This window comes from Tenrec ecaudatus, chromosome 2 (genome assembly GCF_050624435.1).
Source record: "Tenrec ecaudatus isolate mTenEca1 chromosome 2, mTenEca1.hap1, whole genome shotgun sequence".
In the NCBI taxonomy this organism is placed as follows: Eukaryota; Metazoa; Chordata; class Mammalia; order Afrosoricida; family Tenrecidae; genus Tenrec; species Tenrec ecaudatus.
The window spans coordinates 182571845-182598276 of NC_134531.1; the positions used below are offsets into that span (position 1 = coordinate 182571845).

Below are 26432 nucleotides of genomic sequence, written 5' to 3' on the forward strand. Positions count from 1 at the left end.
TTATAAAATGGCAAGCCAAGGCACACACAAGCAAGAGTCAACACGCTTGCACCGCGTGCTTGCATCACGGTGAAGGGTCGTATCTGTGCAAAGAGGACAGAGGCGTGTGGGCCTCTGAAGAAGGCGAACTGACTGACTGGGGCCAGCCAGGGGCATTGTGCGATCAAGTTCAACCAGGGCAACAAACACTCAGATGTAGGTGTTGTCCAAATCGAGTACTGCCCTGTAGCTTGCCCAGATCCTGACCCCTTTCCAAGGGCCAGCCCTCTACCTCACAATGGTATCTTCCTAGTTCGGGGCATTAACAGACCATAGCATGCAGGGGCTTGGGAAAGGAGGCTACTGTGCATAATTAGTGTCAAATGGGTAACATCTCGTTACATAAAATCATGAATGAATCAATATCTAAACAAAAAACAAAAAAGAATGTCATCTGCCTCCTCAATTTGTAGGATTCACAGGTGACAACTTGCTTCCATAAAGACTCTTAGCCTTCGAAATCCAATGGGGCTGTTCTACTGTGTCCTACAGGGTGACTGCGGGGCAGAATCCATCCAAAGGTAGTCATCTCAACTATGTATCATGGCCTAGCTAGTCGTTCAGCACAACGTCTTTCTTATCCTCACAATAACCCCCCAAAGGCAGTAACTATTATAACCATCTTACAGGTAAAGATTTGATTAGAGAAAAGGACCCACATCTGTCTGACTTAGGCATCTGCATGCTTACCACATGACATCAAAATTCCCCAAAGTGTGTTGATATCAACTCTATGCTGGGCATCAATACTGCATGTATTGGCTTATATATTGCTGGGCACATAAGGATCTTTAAGCTTTACATCCTTATAAGAATCATTGGGATAAGCGTTACTGTCTCCATTTTGGTAGGAGTTGGGGAGCATGGAGAGGATGAGAAACTGATTCTAGAAAAACAAGTAATTCGTCTAATGCCACAATATTAATCCATTTTTAAAATCTAGATGTCAGGTGCTAATGCTCAAGATCTTTCCACAACAGCAGCTGCCTATCCAATTAAATTGAATACTTAAAGATGTCTTATTGTCAGTGAAGGAGCCCTAGTGGTGTGGTGGGTTATCCACTGGGCTGCTCACCACAAGGTCAGCAGTTTGAGACCACCAGCCACTCCATTAGAAAGACAAGGCTTTCTACTCTCATAAAGAGCTACAGTCTCAGAAGAACAATGGAAACGTGGTCGAAGGGAGACAGCGGATGGTATAAAATATGAACCCAAGGGTTCATGAGAGTGGGAAGATGGGGGAGGGAGGAAGAAAAAGAAGAATTGATACCAAGGGCTCAAGTAGAAAGAAAATGTTTTGGAAATGATGATGGCAACGTATGTACAAATGTGCTTGATACCACTGATGTTATAAGATCTGTAAGAGACCCCAGTAAAATGATTTATTAAAGTTTTTTTTTAAAAAAAGAGTTACAGTCTCAGAAACCCACAGGGGCAGACCTACCCTGTCCTATAGGGTTGACGAGTGGGAATCAACTCGATGGCAGTGGGTTGGATTTTTATCTTCATGTAAGTCTGAAAATACTTGTAATTTCCAACCCTCGTAAAGATTTTGATCTATACAGATATAAGAGAAATATGGAGAATAATGATGATAATATGACTATGAGGGTATTAAAATATGGTCACACCTTCTTTGCCCCTTGTTCCTTTCATAGGTGGCCACTACACTGAAAACCTGTGTTGGCTCGTACTGTTGGATCAGTAGCACACAGCACAAGGGACCTCGTAGTGCCTCATCAATGCTAATTCCTTAAACTCCTCCAGCTCCCAGGTTCTCACAGTCATGCCCACTCGTGGAACCCTGAGCCCCATGTAAGTAAGTAGACTGCTCTTAAGACATTCGAGCCGTAGAGAGAAGCTACTGTGGTGGTGGAAAGTCTCAGCTAAGCCCAACCTTCCGGTCATCCCAGGCTGGGTGCTAGATGCCACTGAGCCTTCAGCGGCAGCCAGCATTGCCAGTCTACTCAGCGAAGGTCAAAGATGGCTATAGATTTGAAATATCCATGCCCACTAAACCAAGTCCAAATTCCTGGTCCCACGTACCAGTGAATTGTTTTATGCCACTGAGCTTTGAAGCGGTATGTTATGCATTAATAAATAGTCAACATTGGCTTTTCAAGAAGTTACTTAGTACCAGCCGTTTGATCCTCCCAGTCGCCTTAAAAAGGGCCCAGCTCGCATGACTCCATCATCTGTACACGGCGAGCACACCACCGGTGACCCACTGACATCAAGTCATCTCAGACTCAGGCAACCCTGTAGCACAGCACAGCACTGTCCCCCAGGGCTGCCCAGGCTGTAGCCCTCACAGAAGCAGACCCCACATCTTCCTCTCCCCCGGCGCCTGGTGGGTTTGAACTGTCAAACGCATCCTTAACACACCACCACCACCAGGGTTCCTTCACTCCCCAATAACACCCCCCCCTGCACACACACACACACACACAACTGTACTGCTCTCAAGTCCCGTTTGCCTCACAGCGACCCTGTAGGACAGGGCAGAGTGCCTCTTTGGGTTTCCAAGAGCTTTACTCTCAGGCGGAGCAGACAGTGCCCTCTCCCTCCCTTGGAGCAGCTGGCCGGTCAAACCTGTGCTTAGCCGCGCGATGCATTGCCCACGCTCCCACGAGGTCTCCTTTCCCTACTCTATGGAGGACGGGGCATTAGCAAACCCAGCCACGTCAGGATGGCGCCGGCCCAGACCGGGCAGCGTTTCACTCTGTTGTACACAGAGTCGCTGTGAGTCAGAGCCAACTTGACACACCTAACAACTACAACAGCAACAACAAGAAAACCTACAAAGCCCAAAGCCAATCCATTTTAAGGAACATCAACTGCTATTTTTGACACTAAACATATTTGTCTTTCTTCATTTCAGGAGGCTTATTGTGGAGCTGAGCTAATTATTTGAGCCTTCATCAAGGGCTAGCCCCTCCCTGAAGCAGCTGTCCTGGCCTCTCCACTGCTTCGAGAAAGAGCCTTGGGTTGATTGGATGTTGGCTCTGGTCTAACCCCCAAATCCCAGCCCCCAGTAGTCAGGATGCACTGGGCTGAAAGGATCCTTGGCGATTGTCCAGTCTACTCCCCTCTTTCAAAGATGAGGAAACTGAGGCCCAGAGAGGTCACAAGGCTTGTCCAAGGTCAGAGCGTGGTGTGTCAGAGGCTCAGACAGGTCTCCAGATTCCCACGCAAGCTTTCTTTCCACTACACCAGGCTGTGGTTGCTAACAGTTCCCTGGAGCCGCCTCCCGCAGCCCTCTTCTTGACAAGGCTGTTCCCCCCACACACAACTTACACACAGTCGCATTTGCCAAGAGGGGCTATCAGGCCCGCTCTGCTTGTGAAAGGCTGTTTAGCAAGGGCCCTCTTTCTTCGTTAGTAACGCAGACAAAGGAAACTGGAGTGCGGTCTCCTTGGAAGGCCATGTTCCTGGTTTTAAAGCCTGGGAGGGAGCTTCCTGGCAGAGTATGGCTTGAATCAGCATGCAGCTCCCGCCCGGGAGAGGACGCAGAGCAGAGCGAGGGCCTTGGAACAGTTCTAGAATGAACGTGGCAGGGGCAAGGATATGCGAAATGCTTCGGAGAGTACTAAATCCTACGCCTAAGCAGAGTAAACAGAGCAGATTGGTTACCATCTTGTGGTACGAAGTAATTAGAAGAGGGGGGGGGGGCAGGGGGCAGAGGAGGCTAGCCTTCATAAAAACTCCCAGGAAGCAACTGGACTTCCCATTTTGGATTCCTACTCCAGTCTTAGTTCCAAGTTTCTCTCCCAGTCTTCCCAGACAGGGACTGTCTCCCTCTAGACCCGAAAGAAGCTAGGGTATTCCTGCTTAGAATCCTCAGGACGCTGCAATTCCATTACCTTCCCCCAGTCTGGAGCTTATTCATTCATTCTCTCTCTTGCTCTCTCGCTCTCTTTCTGACCTGGTCCCTCTTCTGTCTCTCGAGCTTGCTGGCTGGCTGACCCTTCCTTTGGCTCTATGGAATCTTGTCTCCTGAGGACCGCAGCTGTGAGTGGGGTTGAGCTGGAAGCAGGGTGAACCTCTCAGACCACTGCCCTGGAAGCTGAGGGCCCGCCTATGACATCTCTTTGTCTCACGGTGGGTTGACATCAGTGGGAGAGGAGTAGACCAGAGAGATCTCAAAAGCTTAAAGACCATTTGTGGCTAGGGAACTGAGAGGTGGGGGAGGGGCAGGGAACTGAGCCCCATGGCTGACATTCAGGGCTTGTAAGTTGGCAGCAGATGGCAAGGAAAGCACCAGCCCTCCTGGCAAGAGGAGACGCCACGCACGTGTTTCTCAAGGTCAGGGTGAGCCAGGAGTCTTCCATGACAAAGAGGCAGACGAACGCTGCCCTGCCACGCACCCTCCTCTGACAGACACCTCCAGTCCGCCAAAACCCTACCAGCCAAAGGAGCTCTGGGACCATTCCATTCTCCCCAGGGCCTCATCTCCCCTGGGCCGACCCTCCTCCAAGCCCAACCTGCCCAGGGCCACTTATCATCCCAAAGCCTCAGCTCTCCTTTCCCTTGGGAAACATGCCTGCCTGCCTGCCTGCCTCCTTAAATCGAAGGGAGAAGGACGTGGGGATGGCCAGCACAGGGCAACCACGTCCAGTAGTCCAGTGACGGCGGAACTCGCCCTGGCGGGAAGGGGGAGCTGGCTTCCCAATGGGGACGCAGGGTCTCGGCATGGCCTCAACTGCTGCTGCCGCCACCATGCATGGTGTTCATGCTTGTGAAATGCTTCTCAAATAAGGGCAGTGTTCTGCGCAGCTAGGACGCTAATACAATGCAGAGCTTGTGCTGTTTGCTAACTTGCTGCCGAAGCACACTTGAATGCTTTCTCGGATACAATTGTTCTCAGATTAATATTTTCCCCATGAGCTTTTCTTTTCTTCTTTTTTTAAAAAAAATTCTACTTGTACTATTTTTTTTATGATGTGTGAGTTTTGCCACATATTTGTACCCATTAAAGGGATGAGTGGGACTTGCTGAATTTGAGGGCTTAGGGCTGCGCCCCTCATTGTCCTCGTCTTTCCCAGCCATCTCCTCTCTGGACCTAGCACCCCAGCCTCATCAGACGCCATGGCATTCATTCAGTGGGAAAGGAGGAAGCCCGGGCAGATTTCCCCTTTCCTCCGGGTTGGTCCGGTTCAGAGACCTTTGCGCACCTGCCTTATTCGTCTTTCTTCCTGGCGTCGCTGTGGCCGAATGGCACCCTGTTGATTTGTGGCCCATCGAAGCCCCGTGTGACAGAGTACAACTACCCCATCAAGTTTTCTAGGGGGGATTCTGCATGGGAGCAGGTCACCAGCTCCCAGTCTGCAGCCCAGTGCTTAGCCACGGCAGCGCCAGGGGTGCTGACTGGTCCCACAGTCTGGGGCACTCTCACATATACATTACTCAGTGCGTGTGGTGGAAAGCACCCGTGTGGTGCAGGGGGTTCCATGTCAGGCTGCTAAGCTCAGGGTCAAACCCACTAGATGAGGCTGTCTGCTCCTATAAAGATTAGTCTCAGAAACCCTGAGGGGTGGGCCAAGCTGAGTCGGAACAGATGCCGTGGCAGTGGGTTTGATTCGGCTGTGAGGGTGTTGTTTGGGGAGTCTCAGTGACTAGTGTGAAGCTGCATTTGTGAAAAGGAGACCGTGGTGGATAAAAAGGAAAGCTGGGGTACAGTGAGAAGGCAGGGATGGTTCTGTGGGGGCTTTCTGATCCTTTGTTTCCTCATCTGTAAATGAGATGTTCTAAATCATGGCCTGCTTGTCCCCCAGATAGAGGACTCCCTGGTTAAAATCGGATAGCGTGGGTGGACTCACTGAAAGTATTTGCATAGCACTTTACAGGGCCTCTGCAGACATCTGATCTCACTGAAACCTTGCCTCAGCCCCAGGAGACACTGTGAATCCTACTATGCCAACATTTACAGATGAGGCAACTGAAGTTCACAAAGGTGCTCACGCAAGGTCTCCGCATTAGAAAATGACGGAAACCAGTGTCCCACCTGGGTCTGCCCGCTCCCTTAGGGTGATAACCAGATTGTAGAACACGTGCACTCAGGTGACTAGTCTGCCTACATGTGAGAGGTGGACAGAGTGGCGGAGGAGTAAAAAGTACACCAGGGAAGCGCTAGACAATCCCAAACCTTCAGCAACCCGTTTCTGAGCAGGACGGCTCTCAGATAACATCGCCATCCTGCTCTTTTGCCTGAAAGAGAGTGCTCTGTTCTCTGCTGGGGGTACCACGAGCTCAGCCCAGAATTCCTGTACAGCACCCTGAACATCACGAAGGGCTTTGCATGGCCATGGCAAATGATGTCTGAGGGTTCTCCTAGTGCAGATCCATGAGTTGGCATCTCCAGAGAGAGCCAAGCCATGAAGCATCTCCTAAGGTCCTAAGAACCTGGGGTATGGGGTGGCAACAATCTGAATTCCTGACCAAGGCTGTGGGAAGAACGGGGAGGTTCACATCGCGACCCTGCAGGGCAGGGTAGCAAAGCTCCCGGTGGTTTTCTGGGACTGTAGCTATTTAGGGAGTAGAAAGCCCTGTCTTTCTCCCACAGAGCTGCCGATGATTTCAAACTGCCGACCTTGTGGATCTGGATTGTAGCCCAATCCGTAACCACCAAGGGGCCAAAAGTCAAGGGGTTAAGATCAAAATAGTGACTAGCAGCCGTCCAGGCTCAGCTGGAGAGAAATACACAGATGCCCAGGTCCATGGTCAAGATTAAAAATTCAGACCGGCAGAAGGGCACAGACTACACATCTTACAACAGAGCAGCCCGAGTCAGGGTACACATTCATTGTAGAGGGCCACAGGTGGGTACGTCAGTGGTACACAAGAACGTGGGGGGTCGGCGTGGGTGAAAACACCAAGGCAGGCAGTGAAATGCGTTGGCTTGCTTTCAGAAACCACAAGACACTCAGTTGCCAAAGTGCAGGATGAATCAGGAGTCAGGAACCCAGAACCGCCATTCCAGACAAGAGCAGAGGGGTCTACGCCCACGCAAGCAGCGATAAGGCTACGATATGTGACATCACATTCCGCTCCAGCCAGGATGCATTCTAAATAACTCCTGTTCCAGCAGGACTGCATACCAGAGAGGGAGAAGCCCTGAGCCAGGGCGAAGAGAGAGTGGTACCTTGCAAAAGGAGGGACGTCCATCTCTTTCTGTCAACATTTACAGCAGATATCTGAAGAGGAATGCTGGTCAACAAGGCGCCTAAGAATTGGTGTCGAAGGGCTTATCCCTTCAGATCCAAAGTAGGAATGATCATTATGTCCACTATCCACATGGCTGTCCTAGTCTTTTTCCCATGATCGACCTACCGAATTCTACCCTTACTGTCTCGGTTAGGTGAACTTTCCCGAAGCACAGTTCCTATCATCTTAAAGGGGCCCAGGCCCTCTCTGCTTCCAGGGAACATCTGTGAATCTGTGTCATTCTCCCATTTAGCCAATGGGGATTTCATTCATCCTTCAAGCTCCCATTCAAAAGCCAGCTAATTCCACGTGAACATGACCACACCTCTGCCGGCTGCCCAGAACCTTCCATCAACCTCCCCTGATGGTGCCTTGCATCAAGCTGGACACATGCTTTCTTCTTCCGCTGTCCTCTGAGAATTGCATTTGGGAGACAGAGAACTTGGTTGACCTGAAAGGTTCGGGGAGGTGTGACATGGGCCCCAGTTAAAACGCAGCCTTGGGGACCAACCTCCCTGCTTTGAGTTCCTCCTCCAATTGTTCACCAGCTGGGAAAGTGACTTCATCTCTTCAATTCCAGGGTGCTTATCTATAAAGGGGGCAGGATCAGCACTGGCAGAGCCCTGGGGCATCATGGTTGGGCACTGAGCTGTTAGTTGCGAGGTCAGCAGTTTGAAACCACCAGCCATCCTGTGGGACAAAGATGAGGCTTTCTCCTCCTAGAAACACTCCTGGAAACCCACAGAGGCCATTCGACCCTGCCTCACAGGGTCGCCAGGAATCAGAATTGACTTGAACACGAGGGTGGGTTTTTTCGATCAGCACTGAATTCACAAGGATGAGAGGACTGGATTGGATGAATCTGCCCATGTAAAGAGTAAGAACCGTGCCAGACTCCAGGTAGAGCTTGGTGTTGTTAGCAGTTGCTATGGCGTCTATCCACAGAATTGAGCGCTTCCCTCATTTTTGGCGACCCTCTACTCCACCAACCACGATGTCCTTTTTCTAGGCAATGGTCTTTCCTGACGACAATGTTCCACACTGAAGGAGCACCATCCTCACTTGTCGGGCCACTGTGATTTGTTCAGTCTGTTGGCAGTGACCTATATTCGATGTCCTTCGCCAACCCCAGTGATAATGAAGGGAGGAGACAATGAGATGGATTGACACAATGTTACAAAAACAGACTCAAACATCCCCGCTGCCTCCCCATCATCAACATAGCTCAGGAGGAGGCAGCGTTTGGTCCCGTTACAGGCACGTCTGCCCTGAGGTGGAGCCAGCGCAGGGCTAATGATAACAGAGTTGGGGTGATGCTTGTTACTCTTCTTACACTGATCACCCTCATCATTAGGATCAGTATTACGGGGACTTACAAAGCTCTGGAAACAGACGCTGGACTTCCATGCTCCACCCTCCATCACACTGATTCCCAACATTCCGAGAGTAAATCTGGCCCAGGTCAATTGTGCAGGGACAAAGGGACATTTTGTTTTAAAAGCTAGAGCTACTTGGGCTTTGCTAGTGGCAGAAAGGCCTGATGTTTGAGGCTCGCATATTTGCTAGGGAAGAATAATTCACACATGTATGTGTGTCAGTGGGGTTTCTAATAACAGCTGCAGAAGCCTAGGATGAAGCAAAAGCCATGTGGGAAGTGATTAGCAAAACTAAGAGTTTAGAGAAAACTTGACAAACAAAGGAATTAAGCATTAATAAAAAATCATTCCAGAGAAAATTTGAACAGCAGAACCCCAGGGAACGAAGATGCTCAGAGCCAATAAGATCTTAGCCTTCATAAACCCCCATGCCAAAAGAACAGGACGATATATTTGTGAAATCCACCTCCAGGGCCTTCTACGGCAAACACAGCAGAAGACTCCGCTGATTAGCTGGACAGCTTGGATCAAGATCTGCAAGGCAAAGCTCGTCGAAGGAAATAAATGGAGGGGGTGGAGAGAGGAGTGGTTAATCTGCTAGATGAGAAGATGGAAATGGAAACTCTTCCTGACAAGGTGATGAAGTGAAGCTATTTGTCAAAGTTAAATTGAGGAAAGTGTTGCACGTAGACTTCAAAAAGTCAAATGTACCCATCTAAACCCAAACCCGGCAGCAACCATATAAGGCAGAGTAGAAGTCTCCCATAGGGTGTCCAAGGCTATAAATCGTTACAAAAGCAGGCTATCACATCTCTCTCCTGTGGATCTGAACCACCGATCTTCTGGTCAGTGGTCAAGCATGTTACCAGTGCAGCAGTAGAGCTCCCGGATCACGCAGGTTGCCACTGCTCCACCAGGGCTCCGGCCCCAGCATGGTGAGGTGCTGTCTAATCTGCCCTGACTGGTGGCGAACCTCTGCACAGCAGAAGGGAAAGCTCCGCCCAGTCCTATGCCACCTTCTCATCGTTCCTTATGCCTGAGCCACTGTGTGCAGTCCTCGTGTCAATCTATCTTGGGAGGGACTTTCCTCTTCGCTTTCCCTACCTAACTAAACATGATAAATGCTGAAAAGACCTTACTAAACATGATAAATGCAGATCAAGAGATCAAGTCTCGCCATCCTTGCCTCAAGGGAGCACGCTGGTTGTACTTTTTCCAAGATAGATCAGCATGTCCTTTTAGCAGTTCATAGTACTTTCAATATTTCTCTCCAGCACCATAATTCAAATGCATCCATTCTTCTTTGGTCTGCCTTATTCAATGTTCAGCTCTCACACATATGAAGCGACTGAAACGACCATGGCTTGGGTCAGGTACACCTTCATCCTCAAAACAACGTCCTTGCTGCTGCATACATTAAAGAGGTCTTGCGCCGCAAATTTACCCAATGCAACACAACTTCTGACCTCCTGACTGCAGTGTTCATGAGCATTGACTGTGGAACCGAGCAAGAGGAAACCTTGCCAACTTCTGCCCTTCCTCCACTTATCATGATGCCACCCACTGCTCCAGTTGTAAGGATTTCTATTTTCTTTACTCTGAGGTGTAATCCACACTGAATGCGGCAATCCTGGATCTCCATCAGCAGGTGCACCGGTGTAGGACGGGGGAAGTATCAGCCACAGTGTAGAATGAGCCTCTCTGGGATTCAGCAATCAACCAAGGTCATAGTCAGCCAGGGCACATATGGTGCTTTAGGATGCACTCATTTAAAGCTGGGAAGAAAAAGCAAGGGAATAGGAAGTCCCATTCTAGCTAAAAATCATCCGTGGCCTTGGGTTAACGAGGATTGGAACCTATTTAGAAGGTATTCAAAATTAGGGGAAGGGCTTGGTTCAAAAGCCAAGCACAACAGAGCAGTTAAAGTAATTGTGAAATTCATGGAGGAAATGAGAAGCAGCAGATAAGCTGGAAGGGAGGACAATAACAATAATAAACAACAACCCAACCCACAATTCTGACTCCCAGTGAGCCATAGGTCAGAGGAGAGTTGCTCAACTGGGTTTCCAAGGCTGTGAATCTTTACAGACAGAAGCCAACTGCCACGTCTTTCACCTGCAGAGTGGCAAAAAGGTTTAAACATTTAGTTTGCAGCCCAATACATAACCCACGGTGGCAGCAGGCCTATTCTACAACAGCAGTAAGGTTTGTTTGTATCTTATCATTTGGAAAAAGCATAACACTTGTTCTACATCACAGCCATCAAGGGAGCATTGCTTCAGTCCTCCTTCCAGGAGGGGGCATGGGGAAAACTCTCCTTAGAAGTGTTTTTTAAAAATAGGCAACTTTAGGAAGTACTGAGCCTCCCACCAGCACAGGTAATCAAGCAGAAGAGGCTGACCCTGTCCCCCAAGTCAGGGCAGTGCAACCTCAATCTACATGTGGTTGGAACTTGAACAGATGAACCCTGACAACCTATGTTGTTTTACAACGGGACTTCGCCTTCTCCATACTCTGGAAGAGGGGCTAGAGCCCGGTACAGTCATGATAAAAAACAATGCTGGAAAAACATCTATGGAGCATTCACTCTGTCCTAGGAAGTAAGTCTACATGAGACGGTTCAACATCACAGCACCGAATGGAGGAGGTGGTATTACTATACCATTTACAAATGGGAAAAGAAAAGCAGCGCCAGAACTTGAACCCTACCTGGATATGGAGTCACCTCCTGTCTGACTGGTCAGTAGGAAGGACCATTACTGCCCACCCCACAAACAGTGTTTCCCAGGACCACTCTGTACCAAGCAACGCTCAGTCAACAGAACGATGAAGGCCGCAGTGAGTGGGGAAGGAAGTACAGTCTGCTGTCCGACTTACAGAAACAGTGCTTAGGAAACAGATTCCAGGTCTGGCATTGTGAGATTCAAGCTCTTCCCACATGGGCAAGGCAGGTTTCAATTTAAGGATGCGGAATAAGAAACCTACAGAGTGCAGAGACACCTTCCCCTACTCTGCATCCGTCCCAACTCAGGGTTAGGCTAGAAAAGTCTCCACACACTTAGAAGTAGTACTACTACTACTTTCTCTGTAGCAATGCTCAAAAGGGTTAAGAGCATCTTACATAATGAGGGTGGAGCCTGCTAGTAAATACAGCTGTTTCAAGTAAAATCAGTAACAGAGACAGGGAAAGTCAGGAAGGGAGGTATTTAAGAAAAGATGGGAGGAATGAACACAAGGAAAAACATAGGGGTTAAAATCCCCCAAATAAATAAATAAAATGCATTCCTTATTTAAAGACACCAGAAAGCAGCACTCCCAGAGAGAAGATATTAACCACTTCAACTGTAATCCTCTTTTTATGGAATGGAGGCCAACCTGGGCTTAGCTGCAGGGGCAGAAGCGGGGAGGGAGGGACCCAGCAGGAGCATGCCAGGCAAGGTCTCTGATGAGCAGGGGAGAACCCTGCCTCCACGGGCTCTGGGCTGGAGCAAATGGAGAGGGGGCACTCACAAGCCTTCCAGCTGGGGAGCCCCCAAGACAAAAAGACAGGAAGAATAACCAGTCTCTATCATTCCTAGTTTGGGAAGCGCTGCTACGAGGCAGGCACTGTGTTAAGCACTTCCTGTGCCTCATTTCATCCCGTGCTGGAAGAGGGGCTTTTACCATGGATGTGCTTCAGCGAAGGAAAGGAGTCCAGAATAAGCATGAGGGAGGAGAGAGGCCCTGTGTTGTGCACACTCAAAAGCTGGTGTCTGGTCCCACTCACAGCACCCAAGGGATCACGCCATCCCCATCCCAGTTTGGTTGCCGTAGGAGTCCCTGAGTAACACATATGGCTAAACACTCAACTGTGAGCCCAATGGTGGGTGGTTCGAGCACACCCAGAGGCACCTGGGGATCGGCATCTGAAAGGTCAAGCATTGACAGTCCTATGGAACAGTTCGACTTTAACGCACGGGGGCTTGCCATGAGTCAGAGTGAGTTTGATGACAACTAGCGACAGCTTGCTGTTGGTGGTGATTACCTTCCGCCTGCCCCCCTCCCCCTCCTTCTCCTAGCGACTCAGCGTCTGATAGAACTACACACTGACTCTGTGTGCGCCCCACATCACTTGTGGTTCACACTACTGTGATCCATCAGGCTTTCAGAAGTAGATCACCACAGTTCCTCTTAGTCTAAAAGCACCACAAACCCCATCTTTAAAAAAAATAGCAGCACCCCACCACCATCTGGTTAATTCCAACTCTTCCCCACAGACCGTTTTTAGGGTATTGAAAATCCAGAATGTTACTTTGAGGATGGAAGTGTGCCTGACCCACCCAAGGCATGGTATTCATGGTATTTTTTCATGTCCTCATATGCTTGTGAAAGCTGGACATTGAATAAGGAAGACCGAGGAAGAATCTAGGCATTTGAGTTGTGGTGTTAGGGAAGAAGATTGAAAGTACCAGGGACTGCTTAGTGGACACACCAATCCGTCTTGGGAGAAGTGCAACCAGAGTGCTCCCTAGAGGCAAGGATGGCAAGACTTTGTCCCACATACTGTGGACACAGTGTCGGAAGGGTCCGGTCCCGGGAGAAGGACAGCATGCTTGGTAAAGTAGAGGGGCAGCAAAAACCCAGGCCCTCAGAGAGATGGATTGACACAGCAGCGGCTGCAACAATGGGCTCAGGCATAGGAGCAATTGTGAGGATGGCACAGGACAGGGCAGTGATTCATTCTGTTGTGCACAGAATCACTATGGGCCAGAACCAACTCGCTGGCACCTAACAACAACACAGGGTTTGTGAGGTGGTAAATCTTTACAGGAGCGGACAGCCTCGTCTTTCTCTCGAAGTAGCTTCTGGTAGGTTTGAACTGTCAAACTCATGGTGAGCAGACCGACGATTAAACAACAGCACCAACAGGACTGCCATGAGCCCTGGTTGGCTTGGGAAGCACTGCTTGGGAACTAAAAGCGATCTCCTGCAGAGAAGATGACAGTACTGCTGCCGAGCCACCAGTGCACCGATGTGGGAAACGGGAGCAATTTTACTGTGCAGTAAAATGGGAATAATACTGATCTCCCAAAAATAAATAAATAAGGCCCACTGTCATCAAGTAGATCCTAAGTGATCCTATGTTGGATTTCTGAGGAGCTACGTCTTTATGAGAGCAGCTGGCTTCATCTTTTTCAGTGGGTTTGAGCCACTGGCCTTACAGTTAGCAATGTAACACTCACTGGACATCATTAAGAGGAATAAGTGATATGTATCTGCTATTATTTCCAACGTAAAAGTGAGGCGATTCAATGCCACAGTTGGGAACCCCCTTGCCCAAGGTCACAGGGGTAGAAAGGGCAAAACTGAGACATAATCTTAAGGCCAACAAGGCTCCCAACCGCTGTTTTCAATGGCCCCCTGGTGGGATCCACTGAACCAGCAAGCCTCCGAAAATAAGAAACAAAGGGATTACACAGACTGCAGCCAAGAGGGGTAAAGTCAACTGCCAAAGGTACAATAGCAAGGAAATAACAGGGCAGGAATGCAAGGCCTGCACGTCTGTCTCCGGAACCCAAGGTGCTGTAGTCATATAATCGCTTGTCAATCTGAGAGAATGAAGAGTGAATGGGGTGGAGTCTAGCCTGTCAATCAGGTGATAGCCAAGGAGGCCTCTGTGTGGGCATGGCCTTCTCCTGAGGATTCTAGGAACTCCTGTATTTTTCCTCCCTGGAGGCGCGAGACAATCACTCTGCTCAGTCCCTGGGCGACATCCTAGCTGACAAGACACATGGAACTATGCTGGAGCCATGGGGGCTAGAGAAGCCACGTGGAGACCCCTGCCAGTGCGGAGATGCTTACACCACCACTGGATCCAAAAGACTTTCTACCCACTGGCCTGTGATCTTCCTGCATTCAGCATCATTGCATGTATTTCGTGAGACTGAAGAGGACATTATAGATTTGTATTGGACATATGAGCCAATATCAGACTTATGGACTTGATCTGGACTATGCTGGGATATTTTCTCAATATTCAATAGCTCTTGTACATATAGCTCTTTCTTGTACACATATGAGTATCCATGAATTTGTTTCTCCAGTCTAGCCAGACAAACACACAAGGTCAGGGCTCTGAAAGCTTCTTTCCACAGCCCATTGAGATAAGGCAAAAGATCTCACAGTTCAGGGTCCTCACCATCCTTACTTTCTGGGGAAGGAAGGGTTCAATGTCAACACACTGAAAGGCAGAGAAACAAAATAATCAAAATAGCAAAGATGAGGTAGCATAAAGCCCAGAGAATCAACCAAAGCAAATACACTCCTTCATAAAAGCAGGAGCATGCTGACCCCCTGGCCCTGTAAAGCCCTACAGCTTACATATTCAAGATCTCTAGCCCTCCTCCGGGGCATGCGCAGAGTGGAAGTCTGCAAGGTTGCTAAGCAATGCCTGGCACCCAGATCCGACTTGGGAGTGGTGGATCACTCGGTAGGAAGCCTTGGTAACTGTAGTAAGGCATTACTTTCAGTTCCTAGCACCAGAATTTTAGAAACGTTTAATCACTTGCTTAATAGGGGTTACTGGTAAGTAGTCCTAGTCAGACGTTAAAGAGCAAATCTATCATTTTCCATCTTTCTCTTGTAAGAACTCAAGACGGACTTAAAGTCTGAGGCTTGTCAGTCATTTATTCAACATTTATTTGTCGGAAACCTAGTATGTGCCGGGCACTTGGGGGAAGAGGACCCTGACAGGTCTACAGCAGACCATGCCTGGGAGAATATGAGACTAACCTAGAATCCCGCTTTCAGAGAAATGAGGCCCAGAGAGGTAAAACCATCTGTCCAGAGTTGCACAGCATCCTGGTGTTGGGCATGGCAGCAGATTGGGCACACACTACTTCCCTGAAAGGCCAAATCACCACGGCTGGCCCCGCGTGGCCCCATGACTCACCGGCTGGCCCCAACCTGCCCCTCATTCTCTGAGCTGGCCCCGAGGGCTGGGAGGACCAGGACATTGGGCTTGGCTGAGGAGCATCTTGGAAAGTCTCCCACTTGACCTTGGGACCTCTGTGGTCAAGTGCGGGAAAGCCTATGACACGGTGTCGGTTTTTATTGGACCCAACCACCGGGGAAGTTTGCCGTCATCTGGAGTGATGGAGAAAATTAAGTTACCACATTCTCACGTTTCAGCCTTTCGCCCGTTCTCCTTCGCAAACAGGAAATGTTTATTTAAATACAGCAGTCTCCAGCATGTGCCGGAGCCAAGTGAAAGCCCAAAGATGTCCACTGTTGCCCGCTCGACTGTGCAGGCCACCACCTCTCCCTGGGCGAGAAGGGGGCCTCCCGGCAGGACGGGGGAAAGAGGCCCCAAGCCAGAGTTCAGTTCATTTTCCTCTGTCTCTTGCTCATGGAGACGGTGGCTGGAGAAGGATTACATCTGTGGGCTACTTAGGTGCTCAGGAGGGTAAGCGTGACGTGTGTCTACCCCGTGCTCCGCGGTAGATGGTTTGTTTCAGGCACCGCCATGTGCATCCTCCGCCCTGGTCCTCCCTCTGGGCTGTGGGGATCATCAATGACACTGCCTGCTCCTGGCCACCGTTTAGTTAGCTTTCTTGTAAGGATCACCTCCGCAAAGCTGAGGGGGCCGCGGGGGCCGGGGGTGGAGCAGTCGGGGACTGCCAGTAGTTTATAAAAGACAGAGCGTGTCTCTTTCTGTGTGATGTGCGGACATCACAGGGAAGAAGCTGGAACACAGAGCCCGATTCTGACACTGGCTTAATGATGAACAATTCCGCCAGCCCGCATTCCAGTCCTCAAGCAGAGTCCAAACTGTGACCACGTTATCCTGATCACTCGGATTCTCCTGACAGCTGTGGCATGAGTGGACAGGTCTCTGGAGTCACAAATGTCCCAAGACACAACAGTCCTCACCCTCCATCTCCTCCTTACCCCCGACACCCCCGCCTCCCCCCAAAAAAGAAAATCCATTCATAGAAGTGCCTTTTCTTCTTTGTTATGAAATACATTGTAAACAGTGGAGATCCAGAGAGCAGATTGCTGGAAGTTCCCGCCGAGCCTCTGACCGGGATGCTGGCAAACTGTGTGCCCGTGGAATCCTGAGTCAAGGGTCTCACGCATGGAGGTCTCCTTCTTCCATCCTCTGCAGACATTCTTTCCATGGCTGGGGTTCTCCTGGGTGTGCAGTGATTCTACTTAGAGTTACTGGGACACAGCAGACACGCAAGCAGTGCTCGCCGGGTGAATGAAGAGAGGGATGACTGAGGAATGCCTCCCTCGAGAAATCCTTGGCATAGTTTAGAAATGTCAAGTATCCCCACGAGCTTGCAGAATTGAAGCGTTTCAGCGGCGTTGGCGGAGAGAAGGGGTGGGTGTTATAAACCCTGCCTTGATCCTGACCCGGTCTGCCTCTGAAAGGCAACTCCACCCCCACTCCCAGCCACTGCCCCACCAGGGAAGAGAGAGAGTAGAAGGAGCAGCTAGTCATGTCATCCGCATCGCCCCCATGCACCCCAGCCAGAGTGCACACCACAGAGCCCAGAACCAAGGTAGATGAGACCCAGATCTTTTCAGGCAGCTCCGACTCTGCTGATGTCTGTCAGAGACCATGGCTGCAGCAGAGGGCCCATGGGCAGGCCTACGATGCCAGTCTCCACCCAGCTTCTCTAGTTTTAGAGCAGATGGGCAGTCCAGAGCCACTGCTGGGGGAAGTGGCTGGGTGGCACATGGCTGCAATTATGCGCCTCCAGCTTTTGAAAATGTTCCACGGGCCAGCAAGCAAGGTGCTTTCCCAAACATTCAACCTCATTCTGAAGATAGTGCAGAAGCAGCCTCGGGTTGGGTCCAAGCCAGAGTGGTCATACAAAAGCAAGGAAGATTCCTGGCAGCAACTAACTCTAAGGCCCAGCCCACCTGAGGACAGGGTCTGATGACAGAGCCTGTGGAATAGAGCCTTTGTGAAAAGATGTATAACTGAATCCTCAGGGACATGGGCCCCGGGAGCCAGGTAGGCTTGGATTAAAAACCACTTACTGCCTAAGGACCCCAAACAAAAGACAAGATGGCTTCACTGTAAAACGGGGCAATAAACACTAGCTATGTCACACATAAGAAGATCTGGTGGCAAAGCAGTTAAGCCCTCAAATGCTAACCAACTAGAGGTGGTTCAAACTCACCTACCCGTCCTCAAAGGATGTAGCAGTCTGCTCCCCTGTCCCTGACCACCATGGAAACCCTGTCCCGGGGCAGCTGTACTTCGTCCTACAGAGCCACGATGAGTCAGTCAACTTGACAACAATGGGTCAACTTTTTGTTTGGGTTTGGGTTGGTCTTGGTTTATATAATAAATAAATCTGTCTTGAAAGTTCAGCCAGAACGCTTCGTAGTAGCAAAGTCAGCCATTCTCTGGACACGTCCTCGGGAGAGGTCAGTCGCTGGAGAAGGACCTCATGCTTGGTAAAGAAGGCGGCCCTCGACAAGCTGGGGTGGCACCGTAGCTGCAAGCGCAGGCTGCCACGCACCCGTGACTGTGGCACCGGGCTGGGCAGTCTTTCCTGCTGCAGTACACCGGGTGGCTGGGAGTCGGAACCCACTGAACGGCACGTACGAGCAGCAACAGCAACGACCCGCCACACGCTTGCATGTTGCCGGGATGCACAAGCCATCTGGGCTGCCCGGGGCAGAGAGGCTGCAGAGGCGCCTGAGCGTGAGCTAGGTGAGGTAGACAAGCTTGGAGATCTGCTTCTGGCCGTTAAACAAGGAACACTCCCGGTTTGCAGCTGAATACTGCTCCACATAGGGGCTGGACAAGCCTGCCCTACAGTTGGAAGACACTCAGAAATCACAGTGGCCGCCCTCATGGACTGGCACATACCAATGAGGCTGACAACAGCGTACAGCCAGGCAACAGTTCATTATCTTGTCTATGGGGTCACCATGATGTCAGAGACAGCTCGATGGCAGCGTCGCTACCTCCGAGTCGGAGCTAATTCAATGGCAGTGAGTTTGATTTGCTTTGGGGGTTGGGGGTGGCGAGGGAGAACTACAACAACATAGAGCAGGGCTGTTGTGGACATTTGGTGAGAAAACATTACCAGCTGGAGGCATGGGATGACTTCATTAAACATAGGGTGCAGACACCATGGCCCTGACGCTGTGCCTGGCACTAGTGCGAGGAGGAGGCAGAGGCAGAGGAGGACTTAATTTACAGGTTATCCGTCTCCAAACAGCAGGAAAACAGGTCTGCCTAGAGAAAGCCATGGTAGAATTCCATGCCTGAAGTCCGGACGCTAACCCCTTTGTTGCCGTACTCTGGCTGCCTGACCCTGTGCAAAACAGTCACATTTCTGAGCTTCAGTCTCTACAAGTGTTCAAGGAAGTCCAATTTCGACCCTCTCGGATTGTATCAGAGCTTGAGGGGAAATCGTGGAGGGTTTGGGGGCCCAAAGCAAGCTCTGGCCATAAGGAAGGCAGAATCACAGAGAGCCGAATCACAGAGAGCAAGCATGGGAACGGCAGTCCTGGGATGAGAAGGGCCAGGAATGAAACAGGAACAGCACACCAGGACATTCCATCTCCCGTGCGGACCCCTAAGACGACACGAGAAGGAAGTAAGGCCGACAGAGAGGAAGACATGGAGAGTGAGCCTACAATCACATTCCAGCAAATGTTTGCCCACTTCTCTGGCAGCTCTGTTCTCAGGGCATCTCCTACTCCCTCTACCCTTTCACCTACGCCCCCCCCCCCAAGTATGGGCTAAGAGGAGCCCACCCCTGGAGTCCAAGTTTTGAATTTGGTCTGAGGATCAAAATGATAAATGTTTTCAAAACGTTGACATATGAAAAGTAAATATTTGGTTGCACAATTGGGGTTAAAACGAGGGTCAATCCATCCGGCTCTCCAAGCGCCTCTCCACAAGCTGCCAAGCCCAGGTTCCCCGGGCTGAGTGCGGTTAGTCAGATTATAGTGCAGGGTCTCATTTAAAAGGCTGTCAGCGTTTCCATTCTCCAGCCCGTTTCGGGAGGCATTTATAACTGAGCCATAAAAAAAATTCACCGGGGCTGCAACTTGGCATTTCGGAGACTCCGCTCCAGGCAGGGCGGGCTTTGTGAGCACGCACTCTGCATTCGTCCAGTGCCTGTGAAGTTAGACCTTCACACACACTTTCAACTTTCCTCACAAGGGCAGCCAAACAGCGAGTGGATTCTGTTGGTCTCCCAATGGGTCCCCAGCTCGCTCGCTCTCTCTGGCCCTCTTGCCCACCTCTTGACATAACCAGATGCCTCCTCGCCCTTCTGCGTTTTTCCTTGAGGACCCTATACCCCAAAACCTCGCTGATCACAGCGCCTGCTCCTGCTCTCGCCTCCAGCCAGAGATCTCCTAGGAAGCTGTCAGCGGGCCCTGGGTCTGGAGCCCTTGTCGCTGGAGGGGCGCTGCTCCGTGCCCACTGCAGAGGTCCTCATACCCACCCCAAGCCTCAAAGCCCAAACTCAGAGTGAGCGGTCTGATCACAGGAAGGCACGAGAGCCCAGAGGGCTTCTCAGGAGGCCAAGGAGAAAAGAAGGAGCTGGCGCCTGGGGGCCCCTCCCTGGAACCCAGGTGGGTGGCCAGATGGGGCGGGGCGCACCGGGGTGGGGGTACTCACAGGCGCTCGGCGTTGCGGGGGATGCCCCGGGGAACCGCCCGGAGGCCCAGCCCGTGGCAGTCCACACTGGCTGCAGAGCAGGTACACTTGGTGGGGCAGGCGGCAGCAGGGGGCCCGCTCAGGACGCTCACCAGCGCCAAGGCCAGCCCTAGGCGGGCGCGCACCACGGCGCCTGCCCCTGTCCGCGCGGGGGCCATCGTGTGCAGGGGCCCGTGCTCTGAGGAGGCTGTCTCCGCGGGGCAAGACGCGTGGAGCCCGGGGAGGCGCGCGGGGAGCGCGGGCGGCAGAGTTGGCGCGGAGGAGGGGCGAGCTCCGCGCTCAGGCGCACGGGGCGCAGGCGGAGAGGGACGCGCCGGGCGGCGGCGGCAGCAGCTCCATCGGCGGGGCCGGCGCTGCCCCGTTGCGCATATCGCCTGGAGTGCCCAGGTGCCGGGCACCCTCTGGTCCCGCTAGCCCGCGACCCAGAGCGTGGGGGCGAGTGCAGTGGTGCGCGGCGCCTAGGGAGATCCGGCTCCGGGTGGTGCGGGGGAGCGAGAGCGAGGCGAAGGCGGCTCGGGCTCGGGGCGGCGGGGTGAGCTGGCCGGCGCTCGCTCTCTCCATTCACTGAGCAGGGCAGACACCGGAGACGCGGGGCCCACCCCTCCCGCCCCCCCCAAAAACGCCAGCTTCGCCTCCGATTGGCTGCGCCGCGCGTCATGTCGACTAAGTTGGGAACTTTGCTGGAGCGACCCAGAGCTAGGAGGGAGGAGGCAGACGCGGAGGGAGAGGGACCCAGCGGAGGGGGGAATGGGCACAGAGAGCAGTGTCCCAGGAAAGAAACGCTGTGATTCATTGGCTTTTAGGACCAGGGACACTTGTTTTTACTCTTGCCCTGGAGTGGAGCTAGGCACTCCTTTAACCCCAGAGGGGTCCCATGAGAGGGCGCCCAGACGTCCCTCTTTTATGTAAAATCAACCCAATCTGTGAAGCTCAGAGCGGTGGAGCGACCTGCCTGAGGCCACACCGCTAGGCACTGCCACCAATGACCTTCAGGCTCATAGGGACCCTGCTGGGCTCAGTAGCAGTGCCCCTCTGGGTTTCCAGAGGAATTCTTTTGTTGGCCTCTCCTTCCTCCCCTGGAGCAACTGGTGGGTTCGGATCGCTGACCCTGTGGTTAGCAGCCCAATCCGTAACCCACTACACCATCAAAAACGCAACCACCCCTACTGCCACTGGAGTTGATTCTGACGCATAGGGGCCACCAGGGCACTTTCTTAATCGCCTGCACTGTCCATCAGAGCCCATGGAAGTGGTGGCTCCCACCTCACCCCATCCTTGTCAAAGAGCACTGCTTCCGCCAAGGAGCACGCATTGGAAATATACATGGTTGTCCAAGTCCTCCACATCGATGTCAACCAACTCCTTCAAGATCCCAAAGCTGGCCTCCCAGACTGGCGTCCACTTCCACCCTAAGCTTTGGTTTCCTCAAGTAAACCACGGAGTCCCAGGCCCCAACTGAACCCACCTCCGTGGGCTGGTTGACGCCTCAAAGAAATGAAAGTGTTTGTGCACACCCGGCCCGGGCCGAGGAGGCACCCTTTCTGCCCCGAGCGCCTTGCCTTCCTTATTGCAGTGCCAGGTCTGAGCTTTTCCAGATGCCGAGGGGAGGGTGTGTGTACGTTAGAGGCTCCATAAATAGTTGTAGGAATTATTGTGTTTGTTTGTGTGAAGGGGGCAGGAATGGAGGAAGCAGTGCCCAGACTTCCTTGAGGGCTGCTCACACCGGGAAAGTCTGAATGAGCCCTGCACACACACACACACACACACACACACATTTGTGTGTGCACGCACCCACAGACATGTGCATTTATGCCTACAGATAATACACTCGTGTACATGCATGAGCGTACACAATCATGCCTACACAGTCACACACTGTGTGCGCATGCATTCGCTCATGCTCACACATACATTTGCACACAGAGCCACGACACAATCCTCACAAGAACATGTACAGTGTTCTTTGCAGACGTTGTAGTCTGATTCCTCCTACCTCATTATTCTTCAAGAAAAATTTCAATTTGACCGCACAACCTGTGAATATTTAGTAAAGGGACAGATTTTATATTATCAAAAGGATCAGACTTCCAGATGCATAGCTTCCGTCACCTAATTGCGGACACACACGCACACGCGCGCACACACATACACCCCTCTACAGTCCCTCCATCATTCATAAGCACATTTGATTCAATTGCTCCGCTGTTATTCTTGGAAACAGCTTTCTGTGCATGTGCTGTTGCCGTCGCCCTCTGGTGGCCAGATCCGGTCTCTGCGCTGGTCCTCAGGGTGACTTCAGCATTTAAGAACTCTAAACATCCTTTCCCTCTTTCTTCTGAAGCTTTCCCCCAAACCTTGAATCAATTTAGTACCAGCACTGAGGCAGATGAGAGAATTGGGCAAGGGCCCAAGGGCACAAAAGCGTCTCAGTCTGTCTGGAATAGAAGAGAGTAGGGTTTTCTTTGTTTTCTCCAAAGCACGCCAGAGCATGTTTTGCAATGCCTTCAGCCTGGGCCTGGGTCTGTGCTGAGCGCAGTGGGGGGCTGTGCTTTCCATTGAAGCTGCTGGGGGATTGCATTAGCCTGACTGGATCTTTAAGGGACTTCACAGGCAGTGGTGGCTGCGTTTCCCTTGGAGAATCACCTTGGAACAGAGCCTGGGGAATCCATCAGAGGGAATCATCCCCGAGGAAGGGCAAGTGGAGGAGACAAGAGGAAGAATACAGAGACCAGACTGCGGAGAACCATGGGGTGCTTGGCCCGGAACAACGTAGGCGCCACCTACTCCAGCCTTTCTACAACTCGTTTCTGAGAACAACTAGCTCCACGTGTTTCTTCACAAGGGGAAAAAAAATGTCCTGGTAAAAATGGAGTGAGAAATGCTGCCTCTCAGGTAACCTTGAGAAGTCTGATCATCTGAGAGCCTACTTAACATCCATTTAGCCCAGTTTATTGGTATATTTGTCCCCTTTTCATGGAAATGTAAGATGCGCTTGCAGCGTACTTGGAAAATCTCCACTATAATTCCATATTAGTATTTTACAACCAAAAAAAACAACGTCTCAGAGACAGGTACTTACCCCCAAGTCACCAAGCTAATGAGAGGGAGTGATGATTAATTTTATGTACCAACTTGGTTATGTGATGGTTCCCAATGGTTTGGCCAAAAACTGATATAGTTACTGTTCCATATGTAATATAATACAATGCAATACCATGTAATTAAATTCCCCCCTCATAATCTAATCCACTGTAATGTAATTAACCAATCTGTTAAAAGGGGTATGGATTTAAGGTGTGTTCTGCCTCCAAACTATAAATAGATATTATGGAAGCTCAGAATTCCCTCTCTCTCTCCGCTCCCCACTCTTTCTAATACTTGGCCTGCAGATCTTGGAACATAGCCTATAGAAGTCACCAGCCTGCCACCTGACCTACAGATTGTGAGGGTTTCAGCCCTACAATCTTTAGAAGTAAATCGCTCTCATTCTCTCTCCTCCTCCTTCTCTCTTTTAGTAAAACTAAAGCTCATATATAAAAGTTGATATAAAACTCTCTCTTCCTCCTTCTCTCTGTCTCTCTCTCTCTCTCTCTCTATATATATATATATAGATAGATAGATATGTAAAACTAACCCTCCAACCTCACTACCATCAAGTGGCTTGCAACACACTGAGCTGCTAACCAAAAGGTCATTTATTCTAACTCACCAGTTCCTCTTCAGGAGAAAGACGAGGCTGTCTACTTGTATAAATATGTAAAGTCTCAGGAATTCAAAGGGACACTTCCACCCTAAAAAAATGTTTGTGGGGGAATCCCATTATCTTTTAATTCCATTTTCCATGAATATTTTGAAGTATATATATGTTTCTCTAGATAACGCTAACAGTGAAAGACCAGGACCCAAAGCTCCTAGTGCCTATAATGGGGATCCATCCACTCCCCCGACCAGATTCTGAAACATCTGCAAAGCGTGTCAGCAGATGCTAGAAGGATGGCATTCCAGGGGAAGTGGAGACATCCTTAGGAGATCAGCCCATTGGGTAGGACATTTTATGCCTAAGTGCCAGAGCTGTCCTTAAACTCTATGATGTGATCTTTATCATTTACAAAAACCTCCTTGGCCAACATTTGGATAGCTCTCTTTTCCACTGGCTTCTCAAAATAATCTGCTCACTCCTGCACCCTACTTCCTAAACTACCGTATATACTCGAGGATAAGCCGACCCGAGTGTAAGTCGGGGTACCTAATTATTACCTGGAAACCAGAAAAACTGATTGACTCGAGTATAAGCCGAGGGTGGAAAATGCAGAAGCTATTGGTGAATTTCAATAATCAAAACAAATGAAGATAAAATTACTAAAAATTGAGAAATCAGTGGGGTAATGTATTTAAATATTTACTTTAAATGAAAAACATAAATAAATGGACAACAAGTCATTTAACATTAGTAAACCAGCACAGTAAGTGGAAAATAAATTCAACAAAAACAATAAGGTATCAACAATGATACCTTAAGAGTACTACTCCCTGAGCTCAATCAGCAACCACGCTAAAATGTAAAGAGTTAAAATCCTTCAAAACTGGATTCCTCATCATCATCATCATCCGTATCCCAATGCAGAGCTCCAGCTGGTATGAGGTCATCATAGACGCTGTCCTCACTGAGATTGCCGTCATCACCATCACTGCTGTCATTTTCACACAAAGCGCTGTCTTCACTGCCATCCATAGCATTACTAATACTACATTTCTGGAAGGCACGTCGCACCATGTCTTCTGGAATGTCTTCCCATGCATCTTGAACCCACTTTGCTATTAACTCTATGTCAGGCTTCATGAGATTTCCTCCTTTTGTTAGTCGGGTTTGACCAGATGACATCCATTCATGCCACATCCTTTGCACACGGTTTTTAAAAGGCTTATTCAAACATATATCCAGAGGCTGCAGTACAGATGTAAGCCCACCTGGAATAACGGCTAAAGTAACTTTACTAGAGTTTGCCAAATTTTTTTTTTTATGTCATCCGATAGGTGGTATCTGAACATATCCCAAACAAGTAATGATGGCTTTTTCTTTAAGGCTGCTCCTGGTCATCAGTTCCAAATTTCTTCCAGCCATTTTTTTGTTCCATCTTCATCCATCCAGCCTTTTACATGTGCACACACAGTAATTCTTGGTGGGAAATTGATCTTTTTAAGCAAGGTCTTTCTTTTAACAAATAATGACAGGACACAGCTTAGTTCCATTAGCCAAACATGATAGAAAAACTGTAAAGTGTTTTTTTTTTTCATTTCCTGTGGTTTTGAGAAAAATGTGTTGTTTTTTTTCTCTTCTAAACTTGCCACAGTTCTGTTGCTTGGAAGATCAAAAGTCATGGCAGTTTCATCCATATTCCCAATATCTGCCAGGTCATAATTATAAATCCTTCTTTGTTTTATAATAAATGACTGGAATGACATAATATTTTCTTCAAGGTCTTGTGGCAATTTCTGGGAAATCTTTGTTCTCTGTCTCAAATGTAGTAGGCCAAACCTATTCATGAAGCAGGTTCACCATCCTGCTGACACAGCAAAATTTTCAATGCCTGGTGCTTTATATTTGTCATCCTTAGACATTGTAGAGCACGCATGCGGATTCCCATGCATGTTACACAGTAACATTTTGATGACACTCCATAACCCATTTCATAACCCATTTATGCAAGTCACTCTCTAGAGCCCCATAAAAAGACGTTAAATCACAATGAGTTTTTTTAGCTCTTGGAATCTGTTCCAAGTCAGTCTTCATTTTCTGCCACTCCCTCACTTACTTTTCGTCAACACAGAATTCCCTACTTGCAATACTGTTATTGCTCTCTTCTGCTCTTGACTCAACCTTCATTTTGAAACCAGCCTCATATGACCGGTGTTTTTGTTTTGGTTCAAGAGTATCCTTTTCTAATAGGATAAAAAAACAAGACTTTGAAAAAGAATTTTCATGGTAATCCCTCCACCACCACCCTACCACCCTACCCCCCCACCCCCCATCCCCCACTCCCGTGACGTGTTTGCGGGAGGTGGGGGGAGTCCGTGCGGGCGGGGATACAGGATGTGAATTAATACAGAGACCAGAGGGGAGAGACAGAGCGCAG

General features: G+C 50.0%; 1 protein-coding gene across 1 annotated transcript in view; it reads right to left on the reverse strand.

Annotated features, from left to right (window-relative positions):
- Positions 1-20866, reverse strand: part of SLIT3 (slit guidance ligand 3) — a 705033-nt gene extending 684167 nt beyond the window's left edge. The window contains exon 1 of the mRNA XM_075541934.1: positions 20260-20866. Within this exon, the coding sequence (XP_075398049.1) occupies positions 20260-20456 (197 nt within the window). The 5' untranslated portion in view covers positions 20457-20866. The remainder of the gene's footprint in view (positions 1-20259) is intronic.
- Between the last annotated feature and the right edge of the window lie 5566 nt (positions 20867-26432).